The following is a 21,222-nucleotide window of genomic DNA, read 5'->3' as shown; positions in this document are numbered from 1 at the left end:
CAACGGCACCTAGCAGAATACTTGACCGCTTACTGCCCTTTCAGCCTCGTCCCTCGCCCGGTCCCGCCTCGCCGCCGTCCCCCGCCCTGCACGCTACGCGCCCCGCCCTCCGCGCTCAGCGGACCCGGGCCTTGTAAAGGAAGCGGAACGCGGCGGGAGAGAGCACCGGGGGCGGGGTGTCTGTCGCGCGGCACTGCGCGTGCGCGCGCGGTCTCTTGCGTCATTTAGCCGCGCCTATGTTTTCCGGCGCCGGCCCTGGGTCCCGGCAGCGGTGGTGACGGCGGGCCCGGAGGTTGTCCTTGGCAGATTTTCCTCGCTCTTCTACATGGAGGAGGCGGTGCGCACGGCTTCAGCCCCGAATGCTCGCACCTCCCACTGGACGGCGACGAAGGCGGTGGCCGTGCGAGCGCAGGACTGGGCGGCCTGTGTGGGGGTGTGAGCCGCGGTGCCCCGGGCAGCGCCGCCGAGGGGAAGCCGCGCGGCCGGCCTGCCGGCTAGGGTGAGGTCGCCACTCCTTCCTTTCAGGCGGGCGCCAAGGGGCTGACTTGCGGGCGAACCCGCCCGTCTTGTGTCGGAGAAGGGTTCTCCGGGCAACTTTCCTTTCCGGGTGTTCCGAGTTGGAAGCGGTTTTTCTGGTAATCCTGAGTGAGGAAACCCACCGTGAATCGGGTTGCGGTTCAGTCCCACGGAAGCCTGGCTCTTTGGCCGTGTGGGGGACGCATGTTCATTAAGTTTGTTAAAACAGTTTCGTTTGTCTTGGTGAGTTTTAGAAGGTGGCTTCAGCTGCTGCGGGGATCATAACTGACGGTTAAGCCTAGGAAGTCCGCTGTAACGTTTTGAGCCTGGCTTTTTAAATTGCCTTTTGTAAAATCACGGAATCCTATTTCCCTCTCTATACACTTGCGCAAAACTGTGTGTTTAGTTTTGTGTTTGTGTCTCCTTAGTTTCTTTTCTAGGTTGTCAGTTCCTGTAATACAGGACTGCATGTTAAGTTCTGTTTCTGGAAATCCTGTGTACAGCCATGTGCCCGGTTAATACTTTTTTTAGTAAGAGGAAGTAATCAGAGTCGAGCGTGTCCATTCAGTAAGCTGCCTGTCGAAGCAGTAGTTACGCTCGGTTGAGTAGGTTTTATGTTGATTGGTTAACAAAATGAGTATGAAGGCTGGTAACCAAATTTTGAAACGTGCTCAGTAACTTTAGTCTTTTGCCTGCTTCTGTGTTTTCTTCTTTCTAGGCTGGAGCTACTCGGCCAGGGTTTGAGACTTTAAATGAGAATAAAGGGTGGTATTTACGAGGAAATGAGAGTGAATAAGTCATCTCTAACCTCTCCGAGCCTTTTTTTCATAAGAGAGACCATATTAAACTTACATGTAAGTTAAAATTGTAATTTATAACTAATATTGTTGCCTAGTTAGGGTTGGAGATTTAGGTTCTGTAATATTTATAAGTACAGTACTCCTTTAAAAAATTGTTAACCAAGTGAGAGGTTGGAAAAAATTAAATCTAGCTTATGTATTTAATGTTTTTGAGCCAACGTGTTGCTCTGTCCCCAGGCTAGAGGGTGCGATCTGGGCTCTACGCCTCCCGGGCTCAAGCGGTCCTCCCACCTCAGCCTCCCCAGTAGCTGGGACCACAGACGTGCGGCAGCTTGCCTGGCTAATTTTTGTACTTATTTTAGAGCCAGGGTTTCACTATGTTTCACACCGGCTAGTCTCCAAATCCGGAACTCATGCGATCCAACCACCTTGGCCTCCAAAGTGCGGGGATTACAGGTGTGAGCCACCGTGCCGGGCCTCCGCTAACTTAGATAGCAGTGGAAACCAAGTAGTAAAGATTTCGTAAGAAACTAAGAGCTCTAAAGTTGTTTTGTTTGTTTGTTTTTGTTGTTTTTTGAGACGGAGTCTTGCTCTGTCACCCAGGCTGGACTGCAGTGGCACAATCTCTAGCCACTGCAACCTCTGCTTCTCGGGTTCTAGTGATTCTCTTGCCTCAGCCTCCCGAGTAGCTAGGATTACAGGTGTCCGCCACCACGCCCGGCTAGTTTTTGCGTTTTTAGTAGAGACGGGGTTTCACCGTGTTGGCCAGGCTGGTCTCGAACTCCTGACGTCAGGTTATCGGCCCCCCTTGGCCTCCCAAAGTGCTGGGATTACAGGTGTGAGCCACCGCGCCCGACCTAAGAGCTCTGAGGTTTTAATGTAATGTGGGCAGTCAGGTTTAGAAGTAAAGGCCCTTTCTATGTAGTCCTCTGCATGTGACTTTACCTCTGGGAGGTTTCCTTTCTTAGCTGTAAACTGATACTTTCATCTCATTGTGTAGAATAGAAATGATGGCTAGGGAGGTGCTCAGTAAGTGGTAGCTGTTGTTAGGGAAAGATAATAAGAATTCCACATGTTTTCAGAATATTTCTAATAGGTAAATATGGTTTACTCATATTTAAAACACATGACTGAATATTACATTTTTTTCATGGAAGGTATAAGCTTCATTTAAACTCTGATTTATTTGATTGCTATACATTGTGATATTGAACAAAAAGATAAGATTTCTGTAGAGAATAAAAGATGGGTTGGGAGTGGGAGAGGAAATGGGAGATTTAGGTCACAGGATACAAAGTAGCAGATATTCAGGGTGTACAACTTGAGAATTACAGCTAATGAAATTGTGGTAGAGATTTTCCTTCAATGAGTAGATTTTAGCTGTTTTTATCATAAAAAAGTAACCACATGAGATGATAGATTGTTGATTTGCTCTGCTACGGTGACTGTTACTGTCTGTATGTTCCCATAACATAAATCTCAAATTTGCACAATTTACACAGATTTATCTGTATCATAGAATCAAATACACCCCTCAGACTAGAGCATGCTTAGTCTTAAACATTTCTGCATATCTATTTGTTTTATGTAAATAAACTTGAAAGAAGAACTACTGAAATAGTTCTATAATGGCTCCAGATGAAAATAAATTATGATCTGGCCAAATAAATGGGTTGCAGATCTGTTCCTTGCCTTTTGGGTTTGTGTATGGCCCATAGGGCCCCAGGTGATCTGACAGTCAACTTTTTTTTTTTTTTTTGAGAAGGAGTTTCGCTCTTGTTGCCCAGGCTAGGTGCAGCTGCGCAATCATGGCTCACTACAACCTCTGCCCTCTAGTTTCTAGCGATTCTCCTGCCTCAGCCTCCCGAGTAGCTGGGATTACAGGCGCCTGCCACCATGCCTGGCTAATATTTGTATTTTTAGTAGAGACGGTGTTTCACCATGTTGGCCAGGCTGGTCTCGAACTCCTGACCTCATGATCCACCCGCCTCGACCTCCCAAAGTGCTGGGATTACAGGCATGAGCCACCGCACCCGGCCGACACTCACTTTTTTACTCTAATGTATCTCACCCTCACTCTAGGTCAGCCATAGTGGCCTTTGTTTTCTTAGGAAACTGCACACCGGCTCATACCTCAGAGCCCCTGCACTTGCTTCTCTCTCCTTTGTTCTTTTCAAAAAACTCTTTGAAGCTTCTACTCAAGTGTCACCTGCTCAGCAATTCCTCTTAACTACGGTAATTAAAACAGAATCCCCCACCTCAACACCCCAGTGCCCTTAACATGTTTTATTTTTCACCGTAACGTTTGCCACTTTCCAGAATAATGTCTTTATTTTGTTTATTATTTCGCCCTACCTCTAGCAGTAGATAACCCCATGTGGGCTGTTGTACCCCTGCTCTTAGAATTTTGTACGTGCTCAGTAAATGTTGGTTGAGTAAATGATATAAGCAAGCTGCATGTTCACTGGGAGCCACAGTGAAGGCAATACGAGTTAACGACCAAAGTAACCATAACAGAGGGGTAGTTAGTGCAAACAAAATATGGAGGAGGAAAGGTAGGAGCAGGTTAGAATAGCAGCAGAGTGCTGACGTGGGTAGAACACTGGATGTGTGAAATATGGTACGGGAAATAAGATCTAGGCCAGGTGTGGTACTCACACCTGTAATCTCAACACTTTGGGAGGCCGAGGCAGGCGGATGACCCGAGGTCAGGAGTTCAACACCAACCTGACCAATGTAGCGAAACCCCATCTACTACTAAAAATACAAAAATTAGCCAGACGTGGTGGCAGGTGCCTGTAATCCTAGCTACTCAGGAGGCTGAGGCAGGAGAATCACTTTAACTTGGGAGGCGGAGGTTGCAGTGAGCTGAGATCACGCCACTGCACTCCAGCCTGGGGAATAGAGTGAGACTCTGCCTCCAAAAAATACAAAAATACAAAAAATTAGCCTGGCATGGTGGCGGGCCTCTGTAGTTCCTGCTGCTCGGGAGTCTGAGGCAGGAGAATGGCGTGAACTCGGCAGGCGGAGCTTGCAGTGAGCAGAGATCGCACCACTGCATTCCAGCCTGGGCGACAGAGTGAGACTCCGTCTCAAAAAAAAAGAAAGATCTAAAAGTTAGGTTTGGAACAAATGGTGCAGGGTTTTTGTTACTAGGTTACCTGATTTAGTTTTTTTGCTACAAACAGGGGTAGTGATTCTAAATCCTTCAGCAGGAGGTTGAGAGTGGCAGAGATGAGGAGGCCTGGATCTTACAGTTCTGCTTCTGCTACCTCAGCTGTGTGTCGAGTTCCTTAACATCTCTGGACCTGGTTCCTCATTGTGGGCTCTTACCACATATCTTCTTAATTAAGCCTTTGTTAAAGTGAAATGTCAAAAAGTGCTGTGAAAGGTTTAATGCTGTCCATGTACTTCAGTTGGTGTAATCTTTGCAATTTTTTTCTTTTTTTTTGAAATGACTCTCCTGTCGCCCAAGCTGGAGTGCGATGATGCAGTCTTGGCTCACTGCAACCTCCACCTCCTGGGTTCAAGCGATTGTCCTGCCTCAGCCTCACCAGTAGCTGGGATTACAGGCACCCGCCCTCACGGCAAATTCAAAACAATAATTTTTTTGTTTTTGTAGAGACAGGGTTTCATCATGTTGGCCAGGTGTGTTTTGTAGAGACGGGATTTCACCATGTTGGCCAGGGTGGTCTCGAACTCCAGACCTCAGGCGATCCTTCCTCCTCGACCTCCCAAGGTGCTGGGATTACAGGTGTGAGCCACCACACCCGGCCCAGTTGGTATAATTTTTAAAGTTTGCTAACTTTGGTGATCGTGTTCTCTACTGATAATCATTTCGCAAAGTAAGTGCTAGTTTAGGTTTTCCTCATTAGATACTTGTCCATTTTTGCCTGTTCCTTAAATTATGTGTTTTCCACATTATTTAAGAAGGTGGACCAATTTTACAATTTTCTTTTGAGATGTATTTATTCCACTTTTGACATGCTTTATGTTTAATGAAAGTTCACATTACAAATATTAGTAAAATCAGTTGTGAAAATTGAATTTGTTGGCCGGGTGAGGTAGCTCACTCCTGTAATCCCAGCACTTTGGGAGGCCGAGATGGGCGGATCACGAGGTTAGGAGATTGAGACCATCCTGACTAACACAGTGAAACCCTGTCTCTACTAAAAATATAAAAAATTAGCTGGGCGTCATGGCAGGCACCTTTAGTCCCAGCTACTCGGGAGGCTGAGGCAAGAGAATGGCGTGAACCCGGGAGGCGGAGCTTGCAGTGAGCCGAGATCGCGCCACTGCGCTCCAGCCTGGGCGACAGAGCGAGACTCCGTCTCGAAAAAAAAAAAGGAAAAAAAAAAGTTAGAACAAGCAGAACAAAAAAACGAGCTAGGTGGAGTGGTATGCACCTGTGGTCCTGTAGATTTGAGAGGCTTGGTGGGGTGGTATGCACCTGTGGTCCTGTCGATTTGAGAGGCTGAGGTGGGAGATCACTGCAACCCAGGCATTTGAGACAGCAGTGAGCAATGATCGCGCCACTGCACTCCAGCCTGGGAAACAGACCAAGGCACTGTCTCAAAACAAAACAAAAGAAAACCCTTCCCCTCCCACACACAAAGCGAATAAGCAGAAAATCATAAGAGTTTTTAAAAGTGTGTAAAACTTCAATAGGTTATTTTTGGAATGTTTAATTCTCTTAGTCGTGGATTCCTTGAGGATAGGCCCTTTGATCAACTTCAATGCCTGGCAGATAATAGCTCCTCAGTGTTTGTTGAGCAGTCGTCACAGTTGGGATTACTCCCCTGAGTCCCTCTAGGTCAATTGGGCAGGTTAACCAGATGGAGCTTGTCATCTGTGGTTTGGGAAACTAGTTGAAGTGAAATTTAGAAAGTTTTATTGTTTATCTGTCTTTAATACTGGCCCTGCCTCATGGCTAATTCTTAAGAATAAGAAATATCTCTGTTGCAGGCTCTCCCGGCTGTGATTGACCTTCAGTTACAGAGAGAGGGAGCAGAGTGGGACCAGGTCTGAGAAGCAACTCGTTCGTTTCAGGACATTCCCTCTGATGTCCTGTTTTCAAACGGTAAGTCAGAATGAGATCACTTGTTTTCTTGGTGGCAGAAGGCTGCTTTATAATTTGAAGGCTTGCGAATTTTATGTTGCTTGTCATCCCCCACCCCTCCACACAAAAACACTGGTACAGTTCCATGAGTGAACAAACAAAACAACCAAATAACCTTATTTGGTGATATGCCTTATTCTAGAAAGGCTTGTAAATCAAATTTGCTATCGTAAATGAGTGCCTTTTGTGGGGAAACCACCACAATAAACCTAAGTAATTGTTTTTAAGGAACTTAAAGAGTTTACCTTGAAGATAAAACAGTAATTGAGAATTAAATTGAAAAGGCTAAGTAAATAGTGGAAAGAAGAGAAAATGCCTGTGGGCTGGAGTTAATTGCAGAAGTCTTTGTAGCACAGTTTCAGGTGTACCCTGGCCTTCAGTGGAGAGCAGGCTTTGGGTTGCAGGAGGAGGAGGGGAGGGCCTGTCCGAGGGTGTCAGGTTCCTGTGTTAGGAAATGAGGTGGGCAGGAGGGGGGTGCCTGGCCAGGGGGAGGGCCTGTCCGAGGGTGTCAGGTTCCTGTGTTAGGAAATGAGGTGGGCAGGAGGGGGGTGCCTGGCCAGGGGGACTCTCCAAAGCCACATGCACGTGGTGGACCCAACTGGTCAGAAAAGGCCTCCTCTCTGCTTTTTGTGTTTGAAATTTCCCGTAACACATAGATTAAAGTAAAGGGGAAAGGGGAAAATAGATTTTAAATAGCATCATGAAACTTTATGTAAAATAAATGTGGAGAAAATCTCATATGATAGCCTTAGTAAGGTTAGGAATGATTGCCAATGACCTTAGGATTCAATCAATAAAATTCCATTTTATGTATTGTTTTAATCACCTCTGGACCTTGTCAGTGGGAGAGGGATTCCCATCCAGAATACTGACACTGAGCAGATGAGATGGACGTAAGTTTCTTAGTCTTTCGCTCAGGATAGAATGGAGAACCAGGGGCCGTGGGAGGCAGGCTTTGTGGTAAGGAGAGTGCCTGTGGTTCCTGCAGAAAGACTTTAATACTTGCTTTAATAATTCTTCGGGCTGGCAGGGCAATGGGGCCTACTTCTCAGACATAAGCAAGAACTGTACCTGTGCCTGGTCACTGTGACGAGAATTGTTTGGCATCATGGGGAGGGAAACTTGCCCTGAAGCCATGAAAAGCTCCCGGTTTTTACCAGATGTTAAGGCAACATGTAATATTGGGTCTTAATTTTAGACCTTACACCATATGTATGTAACTTGCATTTAGTGAAAGTTAATATTAAGTGTTAGTAAATATTAGTAAATTAAGTAGTTACCAAGTAGTTATTTGAAAGGTTCATAGTATAAGTAAAATCTGGGCAGGATGCAGAGGCTGAAGACACCTGTAATCTACCAGTTTGGGAAACTGAGGCAGGCAGATCGCTTGAGCTCAGGAGTTCTAGACCAGCCTGGGCATCGTGGTGAAACTCTGTGTCTACAAAAAAATACCAGAATTAGCCAGGCAGTGTAGTGCTGCACACTTACGGTCCCAGCTACTGGAGAGGCTGAGGTGGGAGGATCACTTGAGCCTGGGAAGTCGAGGTTGCAGTGAACCATGGTTGTGCCACTGCACTGCAGCCTGAGTGACAGAATGAGACCCTGTCTCCAAAAAAAAATAATAATTTAAATTTGGATTTGTGAATCTATTATTGTACTGGGATTAGAATTGTAGATAAACCTGACTTATTTCTGGGCATCATTTTTATTGGTGAGAAGGTTCAATTTTATTGCTTATAGAATATTCAGACTATGAATTTGATTTGTTCTATTACCATAGAACTTTTAGAAAGTATATGGTGAGCAATGGCCAGGCGTGGTGGCTCACGCCTGTAATCCTAGCACTTTGGGAGGCTGAGGTGGGCGGATCACAAGGCCAGGAGATCGGGACCATCCTGGCTAACATAGTGAAACCCCATCTCTACTAAAAATAAAAAAAATTAGCCAGGCGTGGTGGCGGACACCTGTAGCCCCAGCTACTTGGGAGGTTGAGGCAGGAGAATGGTGTGAACCCAGGAGGTGGAGCTTGCAATGAGCTGAGATCGCGCCACTGCACTCCAGCCTGGGCAACAGAGCAAGACTGGGTCTCAAAAAAAAAAAAAGTATATCGTGAGCAATACAGCTGTCAGGTAGTCACTTCCACAGCAGTAGAATGTGCATGATAATTAAACAATAATTAACAATAAAACATCGGTTACATTTTAGGATGCTGATCTAAATGATGCAGTAGTTTTCTGTTTATTAATGGCTGCTTTGTTTTTTTGTTTGAGACCAGGTGTAACTATGTTGCCCTGGCTAAACGTGAACTCCTGGTCTCAGTCTATCCTTCTGCCTCAGCCTCCTGGTATGTACCACTGTGTCTGGCTGTTTCTAAGGGCTAATTATGAATTATTCCATTTGACCGGGCTGGTGGCTCATGCCTGTAATCCCAGCACTTTGATTACAGATGGGCGGATCACTCAAGGTCAGGAGTTTCAAAGTAGCCTGGCCAACATAGTGAAACTCTGTCTCTACTGAAAATACAAAAATTAGCTGGGCATAGCAGCTTGTGCCTGTAGTCCCAGCTACTCAGATACTGAGGCAGGAGAATCACTTGAACCCAGAAAGTAGAGGTTGCAGTGAGCCGAGATCGCGCCACTGCACTCCAGCCTGGGCGAGAGAGCAAGACTCTGTCTCAAAAAAACAAAAGCAGAATTATTCCATTCATCCATATTCACCCCGAAAACATGTATTAAGACCTATTTTGAGACTACCAGATAGCTGTGTGCGTAGGCTAAAAGGGCGAATAACATGCAGGAGCCCAGGAGCTTACAGTCTGATGCAGGAGACTGGCTCATAAATACAGATAAACAGGTCACATAGGATGCGGTGGGAACAATGTAAGCACACTTGTTGTTTTCTGTTGCAGTCTTGTAGTATGTAGAAATGATGATTGTCCTTGACATCTTGTTCCCAAGTTCTACCTTGTCTCTAAATGTGTTTACATCTCTGTGATTTATTTTTACTGTCAATAAGACTCACCTGTCTAGAATTATTCCATAGGTATGCTGAAGTTAACTTGAGGCTTGAGATGACCAGTATTTGGCACGTCAAGTGGGTAATACCTTAGATTGCGTAGCTTCTTTCTTTTCATGTGTTTTTCTGTTAATGTTGTGACTCATCCAAGATCACACCTCCAGCTGGAAGCAAGACGGGGTCTCCAGACCTAAGACTTTTCTCATGGAATCATCTTGCCTTATGAATGGCACAGAGGGGACTAGGGTACTTTTCCAAATCTGTTAAGGGAGAGTTCAGTTCTGGAGGCTTTCAGGTAGACAGTCTCATCCATGAGATTATGATGGATACTTGTAAGAACTCAGCACCGGCTGGACGCAGTGGCTCACGCCTGTAATCCCAGCACTTTGGGAGGCTGAGGCGGGTGGATCACGAGGTCAGGAGCTCGAGACCATCCTGGCTAACACAGTGCAACCCCGTCTGTACTAAAAATCCAAAAAAAAAAAAAATCAGTCAGGTGTGGTGGTGCGCACCTGTAGTCCCAGCTACTCAGGAGGCTGAGGCAGGAGAATGGTGTGAACCCGGGAGGCAGAGCTTGCTTTGAGCCGAGATCTCGCCACTGCACTCCAGCCTGGGCAAGCGAGACTCCATCTCAAAAAAAATAATAACTCAGCACCTTTTTGAATTGAGTGTCTTCTTTCAGTGTTTCAGTATTTTTTGGGGGACAGTCTCGCCCTGTCACCCAGGCTGGAGTGCAGTGGTGTGATCTCAGCTTACTGCAGTCTCCCCCTCCCGGGTTTACGCCATCTTCTGCCTCAGCCTCCCGAGTAGCTGGGACTACAGGCGCCCGTCACCACTCCCGGCTAATTTTGTTTTTGTATTTTTAGTAGAGACAGGGTTTCACTTCCTGACCTTGTGATCCACCCGCCTCAGCCTCCCAAAGTGCTGGGATTACAGGTGTGAGCCACCGTGCCCGACCCAGTGTTGCAGTATTCTTTTGTCTTAGGTTGTGGGGTGACCTGGCTTTTGGGACTTGCTGGTGGTTTCTACCTTGGCATCCTTGTACCTTTTGAGCACTATAGGTTGTATTTTAAAAACGTTAATATGGAAATGTTCAGAAATACACAAAAGCAGATACAGTAATACAATGAATCCCTGTGTACCCTTCCCCCAGCTCTTACCCATCACTGAATCCCTGTTTTCTACAGAAAATTTTTGTTTTTTCAAAAATCGGGGTGGAAACTTTATACTTGCAGTAAGCCTGTTTGTGTGTATGAGTTAGCTATCTCAGTGGCGTATAGGAATGAGCACTTAGATCATGCTCACGGTTCTGTGAGTCACTGGGGTGATTTTGTTCTGTGCCCTTCACTCTGTTGTGATGAGGACATGCGCTTCCTGTGGCTATGTCAGGGTGCGAAGGGGCAGGTAGAAGGAAGAGAGGCCTCTAGGTGTAGACTCAGAACTGGCACTCTGTTCCTTACACCTGCCTCCCATTGGCCAGAGCAAGCTTGATGGCCACGCTGCAAATCAGGGGTGAGGGAAGATAGTCTTCCCATTGAATCGTACAGGAGTGATAATGCACCTTAACAGGCAAGTCAAAAACATTGGACTTTTTTATTTCTTGGGAGTAATATCAACTCAGTGTGATAATGCTGTGTTTGCCATTATTGCAGTATCACTGCAGTAATGTTATCTCTTGTCTATCTTCCTTGTGAAGCTAGAGAGCTTAGCATAATGAACGCTTAGCACGTAATATGCAGTCAATACTGTTTGAGTGGATGGATAAAGTGATTGAGGGGCCAGGTGGACAGGAAGTTGAAGTTGCTTTGGTTAAAAGCCAGTGTCTTTTTTTTTTTTTTTTTTTTTTTTTTGAGACGGAGTCTCGCTCTGTCGCCCATGCTGGAGTGCAGTGGCCAGATCTCAGCTCGCTGCAAGCCCCGCCTCCCGGGTTTATGCCATTCTCCTGCCTCAGCCTCCCGAGTAGCTGGGACTACAGGCGCCCACCACCTCGCATGGCTAAATTTTTTTTTTGTATTTTTTAGTAGAGACGGGGTTTCACCATGTTAGTCAGGATGGTCTCGATCTCCTGACCTCGTGATCCGCCCATCTCGGCCTCCCAAAGTGCTGGGATTACAGGCTTGAGCCACCGCGCCCGGCCTAAAAGCCAGTGTCTTAACCACAAGTGGAAAACGTGGAAAACGTGGAAAAACGTGGCTAGTGGAAAAAAAGTGGAAGTGGAAAAACGTGGCTAGTTAGGGTCCTGACTGAATTGCAGATTAGTTTTGGAACTCAGAAGTCAAATTGTGGGACTAAAAATCCCAAGATGTGCTAGAAAGCTGGACTGGCAGTTACAACCAGTCATGTTACTAAAAACTATTTTTTCTCTGCTATCCACACTGTGCTTTAGATCGTTTGTCAACTGAGTTTATGAGTTGGCCATTTGGGAAAAACAGTTGTAGTCTTTGGTAAGCCTCTGCTTCCTGTCTGGCCTGGAGGATTGAGCCCTCCAGATAGCATGGTCCTCACGTTTTCCAAAGGCCACCAGTACCATACTGCGTGCCCCAACAGACACTTCTCTGCAAGAATTGTTATCCTCTGATAACAGATAATGTGAAATCTGCCTTCTGTCAACACATCCCCAAAGAGGCTAAATAAATAAATTAGCATATGCTTATATCCACATGTTGCTAAGAAGAAGATGTATAGGTGAGAAAATTTTGAGTTTCTTTGTATAGATTATTCAAAAGGACACAAAGAGAACCTGATAAATGTATTTCCAAACTAGATTTGTATATTGTTATGCCTAATTTTTTATTCTGCAGAAGTTTTTTTTATCAGAGTTTTATTAAGGCTAGAAACTTTTTTTTTTTTTTTTTTTTTTGAGATGGAGTCTTGCTCTGTCGCCCAGGCTGGAGTGCAGTGGCACAGTCTGGGCTCACTGCAAGCTCTGCCTCCTGGGTTCATGCCATTTTCCTGCCTTAGCCTCCCAAGTAGCTGGGACTACAGGCGCCTGCTACCACGCCCGGCTAATTTTTTTTTTGTATTTTTAGTAAAGATGGGGTTTCACCGTGTTAGCCACGATGGTCTCGGTCTCCTGACCTCATGATCCACCTGCTTGGGTCTCCCAGAGTGCTGGGATTACAGGCGTGAGCCACCGTGCCCAGCCAAGAAACATTGTATTTTTTTTTTTTTTTGAGAGGGAGTCTCGCACTGTCGCCCAGGCTGGAGTGCAGTGGCTGATCTCGGCTCGCTGCAAGCTCTGCCTCCTGGGTTTCTGCCGCTCTGCCTCAGCCTCCCAAGTGGCTGGGACTACAGGCTCCCGCCGCCACGCCCGGCTAATATTTTGTATTTTCAGTAGAGACGGGGTTTCACCGTGTTGGCCAGGACGGTCTTGATCTCCTGACCTCGTGATCCGCTCGCCTTGGCCTCCCAAAGTGCTGGGACTGCAGGCGTGAGCCACCGCGCCCGGCCAAGAAACATTTTTTTAAAAATGTGGGATCAGAGTTTATGAAATCAGTTTAAACTTGGTTTTATATCATGATCGTATCTTTTGCCATAATTCAAAGAAATATACAGGTTGGTGCTAAATTTAAATAATAAATATTTATTAATATTAGTAATGGAGGAGATATTTTTCTTTAGGAGTAGAGAAGTGGTATAAAATTTTGAATTGCATGTGAGCTGTCATGAGCATTCTGTGAAGACCACATTTCATTTTGTATTGTTTAGGTTTGAAGACTGCTTCATTCTGCCTCTAGTACCAGCGGTTTCTCTGTTCTGTGATCAATGTGATTCACGGGAACTCCTTAAGTAACAAACGAAATGAGCCAGGGGCGTGGAAAATATGACTTCTATATTGGTCTGGGATTGGCTATGAGCTCCAGCATTTTCATTGGAGGAAGTTTCATTTTGAAAAAAAAAGGCCTTCTTCGACTTGCCAGGAAAGGCTCTATGAGAGCAGGTAGGTCATGCCCTGTGTGACTTTGAGGTGACCTCAGTGTGTATCTACATACTCAGGTTCTTTGATTGTAGAAGACCACATCTTCATTCCTCGTGAGTGTGTTGTGAAACTTTGAACTGTTCAGGAGTCCTAAATGTTTACAGAGTTGATATTTGGTTATTTATAATGAGAAAAGAAGTGAGAAGATGTTATAATTAGTTAACTGCTCAGTCCTGCGGTTATCATCAAAGTGGAAATAGGGACCAATGCTGAAGTAGCATCCAGCGTTTTCTTTAAATTTTGATATATCTGCAGGGAAGGAAATCAGAGTCCATGGTTAGGCTGGGCATGGTGGCTCATGCCTGTAATCCCAGCACTTAGGGAGGCTGAGGCGGGTGGATTACCTGAGGTCAGGAGTTCAAGACCGGTCTGGCCAACATGGTGAAACCCCATCTCTACTAAAAATACAAAAATTAGCCGGCCATGGTGGCCTGGCCTGTAATCCCAGCTACTTGGGAGGCTGAGGCAGGAGAATCGATTGAACCTGGAAGGCAGCCGAAATGCACCACTGCACTCCAGCCTGGGTGACGGAGTGAGACTCTGTCCCCCCCAAAAAAGAAAAACAGAAGTCCATGGTTAGAATCACAATTTATTAAGGGCTGGGATCTTTTGTCCATAATAGTAGAAGTTCTGACTTTGAACTTCAGCATTTTGGCAGGAAGGAAAGAGAGGGCTTCCGCAGCTTGAAGAGTGTCTAGTTTAGTGGCTGGTGTAGGTGGTTTCTCCAGAAATCACTGAGAAGTCACACGACCCTGCGGGGTCATCAGGATGATTGCCCCCCCTCCTCTGTCAGGGACACTCGTGGTAGCTCCCAGTGTTAAGTGGCATTGTGGTCACATTCCATCATTCTACCCTGGCTTCATTTTTAGCCCTGATTGGACCTCATGAGGAGACCTGCTTTGGCATTTCTCTCTTCCCTGTGCCATCTCTGTGGCTAAACGTAATTCAGCAGTCATAAAAACATGAAATGATAGCCTCTGTGGGGTTTAGTGGACAGAGGAGAAACTGTCAGCATCTACTGCTTGTTCCCCTAGTCCCTGATGCTTGGTCCTGAGAGGTGTTCTCACTGTTCATGATGGATATGCTTGTAAAGGACTCATTTACCTTGGCAAGACAATCATTAAGAAATTGTCAGAGAAATCCCGAGTCATGCCGAAACCTTTATTTAAAGTAGCAACTGAGATATTTAAAAATCTGTCATTATTAATAGTTATCATAATTTATAGGAGTCTTACAATCTTCAAAGATGTGAAATATTTCTTCATTCACAGGTCAAGGTGGCCATGCATATCTTAAGGAATGGTTGTGGTGGGCTGGACTGCTGTCAAGTATGTATAAAGAACATTGCAAGAAAAATATGATAGCTGTATATTAAGATATTTGCATATGGTATTATAGCCTAATTACTAGCAAGTTTTAAATAAATCTTTATTTAAATTTTTTTTTTTTTTTTTGAGATAGCCTCACTTTGTCGCCCAGGCTGGAGTGCAGTGGTGTGATCTTGGCTCACTGCAACCTGCGCCTCCCGGGTTCAAGTGATTCTCCTGCCTCAGCCTCCCGAGTAGCTGGGATTACAGGTGTGCACCACCACGCCCAGCTAATTTTTTGTATTTTTAGTAGAGACGGGGATTCACGATGTTGGTCATGCTGGTCTCGAACTCCTGACTTCAGGTGATCCACCCATCTTGGCCTCCCAAAGTGTTGGGATTACAGGCGTGAGCCACAGCACCTGGCATAAATCTCATTTTTTAATTAACATAACTGAAATACATAATTTAAAAGTTCAGCAGTTTAGTAGCATGTTCTTTTACTATTTATTTTTATTTATTTATTTTTTTTTGAGACGGAGTTTTGCTCTTATTGCGCAGGCTGGAGTGCAGTGGCACAATCTCAGCTCACTGCAACCTCCACCTCCTGGGTTCAAGTAATTCTTCTGCCTCAGCCTCCCGAGTAGCTGGGATTACAGGCATGTGCCACCACGCCCAGCTAAGTTTTTTGTAATTTAGTAGAGACGGAGTGTCTCCATGTTGGTCAGGCTGGTCTTGAACTCCTGACCTCAGGTGATTCACCCTCCTCGGCCTCCCAAAGTGCTGGGATTATAGGCATGAGCCACTGCACCCGGCCTAGTTTTTTAATTTTTGTGAGTACGTCATAGGTATTTACACAGCAGGTATTTATAGGGTACATGAGATCCTTTGATAAAGGCATGCAGTTCGTAATAATTGCATCATGGTATCCATGGGTTATCCATCCCCTCAGGAATTTATCCTTTGTGGTACAAACAATCCAAATAGTACTTTTTTTTTTTTTTTTTTTTTTGAGATGGAATCTTGCTCTGTCACCAGACTTGAATGCAATGGCCCATCTTGGCTGACTGCAACGTGCCTCAGCCTCCTGAGTAGCTGAGAGTACAGGTGTGCGCCACCATGCCCAGCTAATTTTTGTGTTTTTAGTAGAGACAGGGTTTCACACGTTGACCAGGCTGGTCTCGATCTCTTGACCTCGTGATCCGCCTGCCTCGGCCTCCCAAAGTGCTGGGATTACAAGCATGAGCCACCGTGCCCGGCAGTACTCTTTCTGTTTGAGACAGGGTCTCACTCTGTCGCCTAGCCTGGAGTGCAGTAGTGTGATCATGGCTCACTGCAGTCTTAACCTCCCAGGCTCAAGCAGTCCCCACATCTCAGCCCCTTAAGTAGCTGGGACTACAAGTGTGTGCCACCATGCCCGACTAATTTTTTTATTTTTTATTTTATTTATTTGCGGGTTTTTGCTGTGTTGCCCAGGCTGGTCTTGAACTCCTGGGCTCAAGCTAATCTCCTGCCTCAGCCTCTTTAAGTGCTGGGATTATAGGTGTTAACTACTCTGGCTGGCCCCAGTTATACTCTCTTATTTATTTATTTAGAGACAGAGTCTCGCTTTTGTCACCTAGGCTGGAGTGCATTGGTGCGATACCAGCTCACTACAACCTCTGCCTCCTGGGTTCAAGCGATTCTTCTGCCTCTGCCACCCGGGTAGCTGGGATTATAGGCACGTGCTACCATGCCCGGCTAATTTTTGTACTTTTAGTAGAGATGGGGTTTTGCCATGTTGGGCAGGCTGGTCTTGAACTCCTGACCTCGTGATCCACCTGCCTCGGCCTCCCAAAGTGCTGGGATTACAGTTGTGAGCCACTGCGCCTGGCCGTTATTTATGTGTGTATATATGTATGTATGTATGTATTTATTTTTTGACACGGAGTCTGGCTCTGTCGCCAGGCTGGAGTATAGTGGCACGATCTTGGCTCACTCCAACCTCCGCCTCCTGGGTTCAAGCGATTCTCCTGCCTCAGCCTCCCAAGTAGCTGGGACTACAGGCACACACCACCAAGCCCAGCTCATTTTTGTATTTGTAGTAGGGAAGGGGTTTCACCATGTTGGCCAGGATGGTCTCCATCTCCTGACCTCGTGATCTGTCCGCCTTGGCCTCCCAAAGTGCTGGGATTACAAATGTGAACCACCACACCCGGCCTTTTTTAGTTTTTTTTTTTTTTAGTTATTTTTAAGTGTACAATTAAATTATTACTGGGCCAAGCAAGGTGGCTCACACCTGTAATCCCAACACTTTGCAAGGCCAAGGCGGGCGGATCACTTGAGGTCAAGAGTTCGAGACCAGCCTGGCCAACATCGTGAAACCCTGTATCTACTAAAAATACCAAAAATTAGCCGGGCATGGTGGCGGGCGCCTGTAGTCACAGCTACTCGGGAGGCTGAGGCAGGAGAATCGCTTGAACCTGGGAGGTGGAAGTTGCAGTGAGCTGATATCGCGTCACTGCTCTCCAGCCTGGGCGATAGAGTGAGACTCAGTCTCAAAAAAAAAAAAAAAAAAAAAAAAATTGTTGACTGTAGTCACCCTGTTGTGCTATCAAATACTTGGTGTTACTCCCCAAGCATTCAAGTCTTTCTCACTATTTATTGTACCCTAATAGTGCATTTAAATGGAATGACAAGGTTTTTTTTTTTTACCCATCTGATTAAAACATGTTTGATATGCCCATGTAATTTTAAAATTTCTGCTCAATTTAAGGTAATTTTTTTTTTTTTGAGATGGAGTCGCACTCTGTTGCCCAGGCTAGAGTGCAGTGGCGCGATCTTGGCTCATTGCAAGCTCCGCCTCCCGGGTCCACGCCATTCTCCTGCCTCAGCATCCCGAGTAGCTGGGACCACAGGCGCCTGCCACCTCGCCCGGCTAGTTTTTTGTATTTTTTAGTAGAGACGGGGTTTCACCGTATTAGCCAGGATGGTCTCGATCTCCTGACCTCATGATCCGCCCGCCTTGGCCTCCCAAAGTGCTGGGATTACAGGCGTGAGCCACCGTGCCCGGCCTAATTTAAGGTAATTTTAAAAGTGAAAGTTAAGTGAAGAATTCTTTTAGTGTGTTCCCCCTCCGTTTGTTCTCATTCCAAATTGAAAAGAGGTGTGTATTTGATAAGACTTACCAAATAAAAATACAAAAAATCACCATGCCTATTTTGGTAATTCGTTTTAAAAAGGCATATGGGGCCGGGTGCGGTGGCTCAAGCCTGTAATCCCAGCACTTTGGGAGGCCGAGACGGGCGGATCACGAGGTCGGGAGATCAAGACCATCCTGGCTAACACGGTGAAACCCCGTCTCTACTAAAAAAAATACAAAAAAAGTAGCCGGGCGAGGTGGCTGGCGCCTGTGGTCCCAGCTACTCGGGAGGCTGAGGCAGGAGAATGGCCTGAACCCGGGAGGCGGAGCTTGCAGTGAGCTGAGATCCGGCAACTGCACTCCAGCCTGGGGGACAGAGCAAAAATCCCCCTCCAAAAAAAAAAAAAAAAAAAAAAAAAAGGCATATGGAAAAAAATTATTCTGGGCCGGGTGTCGTGGCTCACGCCTGTAATCCCAGCACTTTGGGAGGCCGAGGCGGGTGGATCACCTGAGGTCGGGAGTTTGAAACCAGCCTGACCAACATGGAGAAACCTTGTCTCTAATCAAAATACAAAAGAATTAGCTGGGCGTGGTAGTGCATGCCTGTAATCCCAGCTACTCGGGAGGCTGAGGCAGGAGAATCGCTTGAACCTGAGAGGCGGAGGTTACAGTGAGCTGAGATCGTGCCATTGCACTCCAGCCTGGGCAACAAGAGTGAAACTCTGTCTCAAAAAAAAAAAAATTATTCTGAAGACACCGAGCCTTGACTGATGGTTGTTCAGTCAACAAATACTTACTGATCATGTCTTGTATGCCAGGCATTGTTCTAGGTGCTGGAGATACATCAGTGAGAGGAAAAGACTGAAAAATCTCCACCCACATGAAGCTTACATTCTAGATCTGGGAGACATTAAACAAGACAAGTTAAAATGTTTGTGTGCCTGTGCATGGTGATAAATGCGAAGGAGAAGGCGTAAAGTTGGAAGGAGTATCATGAAATGCAGGATAGATAGGTTTATTAGTACGTTAGATGGACAGCCAGGGCCAGCCTCACTGAAAGGTATTTGGATAAAAGATGTAAAGGAAGCGAGCAATCTGCCCATATGATGTTTGGGGGAGAAACCCTTGAAGCAGGAGGAAATTCTTAACTGTGAAGGCCATGAGCGGGGAACGTGCCAGGCCAATTAATGTGTGATCGATAGCCCTCAGTGACTCATCTCCTGGTATTCACACCTTTCTCTAATCCCCTTTCACTGTGAATTAGTGCAGTTCAAAACAGTGTGATCCAGGAATACCACAGAAGTGATGATGCGTGTCTTCCGAGGTGAAGCTGTGAGAGGCATTGCAGCTTTTTCACTGATTCTTTGGATTGCTCACTTTGAGGGAAGCCAGCTGCTGTGCTCTGAGGACACTCAGGCAGCTGTGGAGAGCTCCCCAGTCTCTCACTGTGCCAGGACCTACTCGCCAGTCCTGTGAGTGAGCCACCTTGGATGTGGGTCCTCTGGCTCCTGCCCAGCCTTCAGATGACTGCAGCGCTGGCTTTAATCTTTTTATTTACTTATTTATTTGAGACAGGGTCTCACTCTGTTGCCCAGGCTGGAGTGCAGTGGTGTGATCTCAGTTCACTGCGTCCTCAACCTGCCACCTCCCACCTCAGCCTCCCAAGTAGCTGGGACCTCAGGTTAATGCCACTAGGCTGGCTAATTTTTGTTTATTTTTTTTATAGAGATGAGGTCTCATTGTGCTTCCCATGGTGGTTTTGAATTCCTGGGCTCAAGCAATCCTCCTACCTCAGCCTCCCAAAATGCTGGAATTACAGGCATGAGCCACCACGCCCGGCCTTAAACCTTGACTGCACCCTCTTGAAAGACCCTGAGTGAGAACTACTTACTCCTTTCTAAAGTCTTGACTAACAGGAACCATGAGGGGAAATGGTGATTGTTGTTTTAAACTGCCAAATTTGGGGTGCTTTGTTAAGCAATACTGGATTAGCAAAACCTTGGGAAACATTAAAAAGGCAGGTGTAGGAATAAGGGAGTGAATGTGGGGAAAGTAGTGAGAAATCAGTTCAGAGAACTCAGGAGGCTCAGATCATGTGGGGCTTTGTAGGCAATGGGAAGGACTTTTTTTTTTTTTTTTTTTTTTGAGATGGAGTCTCGCTCTGTTGCCCAGGCTAGACTGCAGTGGCACAATCTGGGCTCACTGCAACCTCTGCCTCCCAGGTTCAGGCGATTCTCTGGCTTCAGCCTTCTGAATAGCTGGGATTACACGCATCCACCACCATGCCTGGCTAATTTTTGTATTTTTAGTAGAGACGGGGTTTCACCATGTTGGCCAGGCTGGTCTCGAACTGCTGACCTCTGGTGATCTGCCTGCCTTGGCCTCCCAAAGTGCTGGGATTACAGGCATGAGCCACTGTGCCTGGCCTAGGACTTTGATTGTTGTGAGATGAGAAGTCATTAGAGACTTTCGAGCAGCATGACCTGGTCAGTCTTTTTTAATAGGATCTCTCTGGCTGCTGTGTTGAGGCATAGACTGCATAGGGGCAGAAGCAGAGAAACCAGGTAAGAGGTGATGATAGCATTCCAGGGTAGTATCAGTGAGTGTGATGAGAAGGGACAGAATTCTGAATGTATTTTGAAGGTAGAACTCACAAGATTTGCTCATTCACCAGATTGTAGGGTGTGAAAGACAAGAGTTTAGGATGTCATGATGGTTTTCTGCCGTAGTAACTGGAAGAATTGAGTTGCCTGATGGTAAGACTGCAGGAAGGACCAGGGCTGATGGGGTGGGGTGAAGTCTGGAGTTTGGTCTATATGTGTTGAAGTTAGAAATGCCTATGAGATATTCAAGTAGATATGTGAAGTTGGTAGTTTGGTAGACAAGTCTGCAATTCTATGCAGTGGCCTAAGCTGGAGACAACATTTTGAGAGTCATCCTTGCTATTTTAAAGCCGTAAGACTGGATGAGATCATGGAGGAAATGAAAATAGAAAAAGGCTGGGCACCGTGGTTCACACCTATAAGCCCAGCACTTTAGGAGGCTGAGATGAGCAGATCACTTGAGTCCAGGAGTTCGAGACCAACCTGGCCAATATGGTAGAACCCTGTCTGTACTAAAAAAAACAAAAATTAGTCAGGTGTGATGTTGTGCACTTGTAGTCTCAGCTACTTGGGAGGCTGAGGTGGGAGGATTGCTTAAGCCCAGGAGGTTGAGGCTGCAGTGAGCTGTGATCGCACCACTGCACTAAAGGCTGGGCAACAGAGAGAGACCCTGTCATTCATAGGTAGGTAGATAGGTAGGTAGATTAGATAGATTAGATAGATAGATAAGATAGACAGAGTGAGACCCTGTCATTCATAGGT

General features: G+C 46.1%; 1 protein-coding gene across 6 annotated transcripts in view; it reads left to right on the top strand.

The window, feature by feature from the left end:
• The first annotated feature begins 224 nt into the window (after positions 1 to 224).
• Positions 225 to 21,222, top strand: part of NIPA2 (NIPA magnesium transporter 2) — a 34,257-nt gene continuing 13,259 nt past the window's right edge. The window contains exons 1-5 of one of the 6 annotated variants that reach the window (XM_031668896.1): positions 225 to 499; positions 1,235 to 1,370; positions 6,282 to 6,396; positions 13,159 to 13,390; positions 14,701 to 14,757. In XM_031668896.1, the coding sequence (XP_031524756.1) occupies positions 13,252 to 13,390; positions 14,701 to 14,757 (196 nt within the window). In that variant the 5' untranslated portion in view covers positions 225 to 499; positions 1,235 to 1,370; positions 6,282 to 6,396; positions 13,159 to 13,251. Of the gene's footprint in view, positions 760 to 1,234; positions 1,371 to 3,289; positions 3,552 to 6,281; positions 6,397 to 11,595; positions 12,136 to 13,158; positions 13,391 to 14,700; positions 14,758 to 21,222 lie in introns of those variants that run through there. The other 5 variants (XM_031668897.1, XM_031668901.1, XM_031668898.1 and 2 more) reach the window with 5 other exon arrangements.

This window comes from Papio anubis, chromosome 7 (genome assembly GCF_008728515.1).
Source record: "Papio anubis isolate 15944 chromosome 7, Panubis1.0, whole genome shotgun sequence".
In the NCBI taxonomy this organism is placed as follows: domain Eukaryota; kingdom Metazoa; phylum Chordata; class Mammalia; order Primates; family Cercopithecidae; genus Papio; species Papio anubis.
This window is presented reverse-complemented; position numbering and strand designations above follow the sequence as displayed.